The following is a 1,687-nucleotide window of genomic DNA, read 5'->3' on the forward strand; positions in this document are numbered from 1 at the left end:
ACAGACGTTTGTAATTGATGTGACGTTGCTGACAACATATATATAATCTATTAAAAGCACTGAGCTCTAGCTAGCTTATAAACGACTACATGTAGAGTATGTTAAATCACTAGCACGGGATTTTACGCATTAACATACATTATTATTTAAATACTGAGAAAACCTATTCCGGATTGTTGGATTTCGGCGTCAAATTATGTTAGATATTAAACAGATCTTTTTAAAACCACATACATTCATAGGCAAATGTATTCCTCCCATAAATGTCACATGTTGGTTATCGTCATTGACGCTTTCATAGCTGTGTGTCTCGGTATGTATTTTCATTATCTGTTTCTTTTCTCTATTTCAGGAAAACATTATGTTCATTCCGTATTTATTATAATTATTATATTTTTAAGCAATAATTAAATTATGTTCAGTCCACTACGACATTTTTTTGTACATTAATTTGAAAAATAAACTTGATCATTTTTACATCAATTAAGAAGCAATTTGTATCAGACATAAATTAATGATTTTTTTTTTTATCCCGTAATATGGGACGATGATTCCGGGAAAATGGCGATCGTTTAATCTTTAATCAACAACCATTGTGATCAAAAAATATATTACTTCAACCAACTTTTGATTCCTTAACTGCTTCTTTAAAGATAGCTTTGGTACCTGCATCTAAAATCAACGAGGTATTATTGCCATAATGATATGTTAATACGGGGCAGTCACTAAATAGCTAAAACTTAACATTGCAAATATCATAAATATTTTTGTTGATGATATTTACATTCTTGAAATGAATTTATTAATTTTAATCCCTCACCTTTCTCGCTAGATTTCCTGCCGAAATCCTCCGATAAAATTCTGTTGATTCCGAATTTAAGATGTTTGGATTGTCCCGTCACCCCCGGGGCCCGGGATTCACTGGTTCTTCGATCCTCCCCATCCGTCACATACCGCTGTACTCTCTTGGTGGTACAAAAGGCTTTCAGGGGCCCGAGAGCGGAGGGGGATTGCTGGCACCCCGGGGGAAGCACGCCCGGCGGGTGACACGACAGTAGGGGCGTGGTTCCGCTGTGTACATGCAATATATCCGTAACGTGAAAAGAGGGTTTCTTCGTAGAAAAATTCAGAAGTCCGGCATCGTGAAAATAGTTGTGTGTCCACATACTGGTGTCTGGGTGGTACTCCGGACAAACCAAACCACCAAGGGTGTACATGTCTCCGGGACACCTCCAGCCGCGTCACTCCTCCACCGCGAGGAGGCACTTCGCAGCTCCTCCCCATCATAAACGTGTTGTCAAGGGGGGAGGGTTTACTGTGATATACAGCCACATTCTGACACCCATATGTGTCTGATTTGATTAGGGGCGAGTAAGAGAAGAGGAGGGGTGTAAAATTGGGGAGGGGGAGCGAGATCTCACAGGTGACGGAGGAGCATTTCTTATCGGGAACGATGTGAAGTTTTAATGAGGGTGTTCGTGAACTCATTGGTCCCGCATCGCTAAAACAAGACCCAATCCTTCCCACTTCACTCGGAACATCCTATATTTATCATTATCAATTCATAACAGATAATTATAACGTATTTGTAGGATTTGAAATAATATCCTCCCACTTAGATTCGTAATTAACCATACTTGCTTTCAGAGCAAGCAATATTTCGTGTCAATTTTCTTTTTTTGCATCT

General features: G+C 39.2%; 1 protein-coding gene across 1 annotated transcript; it reads right to left on the reverse strand.

Moving 5' to 3' along the window:
• Nucleotides 1-820: 820 nt before the first annotated feature.
• Nucleotides 821-1,217, reverse strand: LOC110444171 (the record flags this gene model as incomplete). Its single annotated transcript, XM_021488580.1, has 1 exon — nucleotides 821-1,217. A coding segment is annotated over exon 1 (397 nt), but the record flags the coding sequence as incomplete, so codon positions are not given.
• Nucleotides 1,218-1,687: the final 470 nt, after the last annotated feature.

Source organism: Mizuhopecten yessoensis, unplaced genomic scaffold (assembly GCF_002113885.1).
Source record: "Mizuhopecten yessoensis strain PY_sf001 unplaced genomic scaffold, ASM211388v2 hete_36050290, whole genome shotgun sequence".
NCBI lineage: Eukaryota > Metazoa > Mollusca > Bivalvia > Pectinida > Pectinidae > Mizuhopecten > Mizuhopecten yessoensis.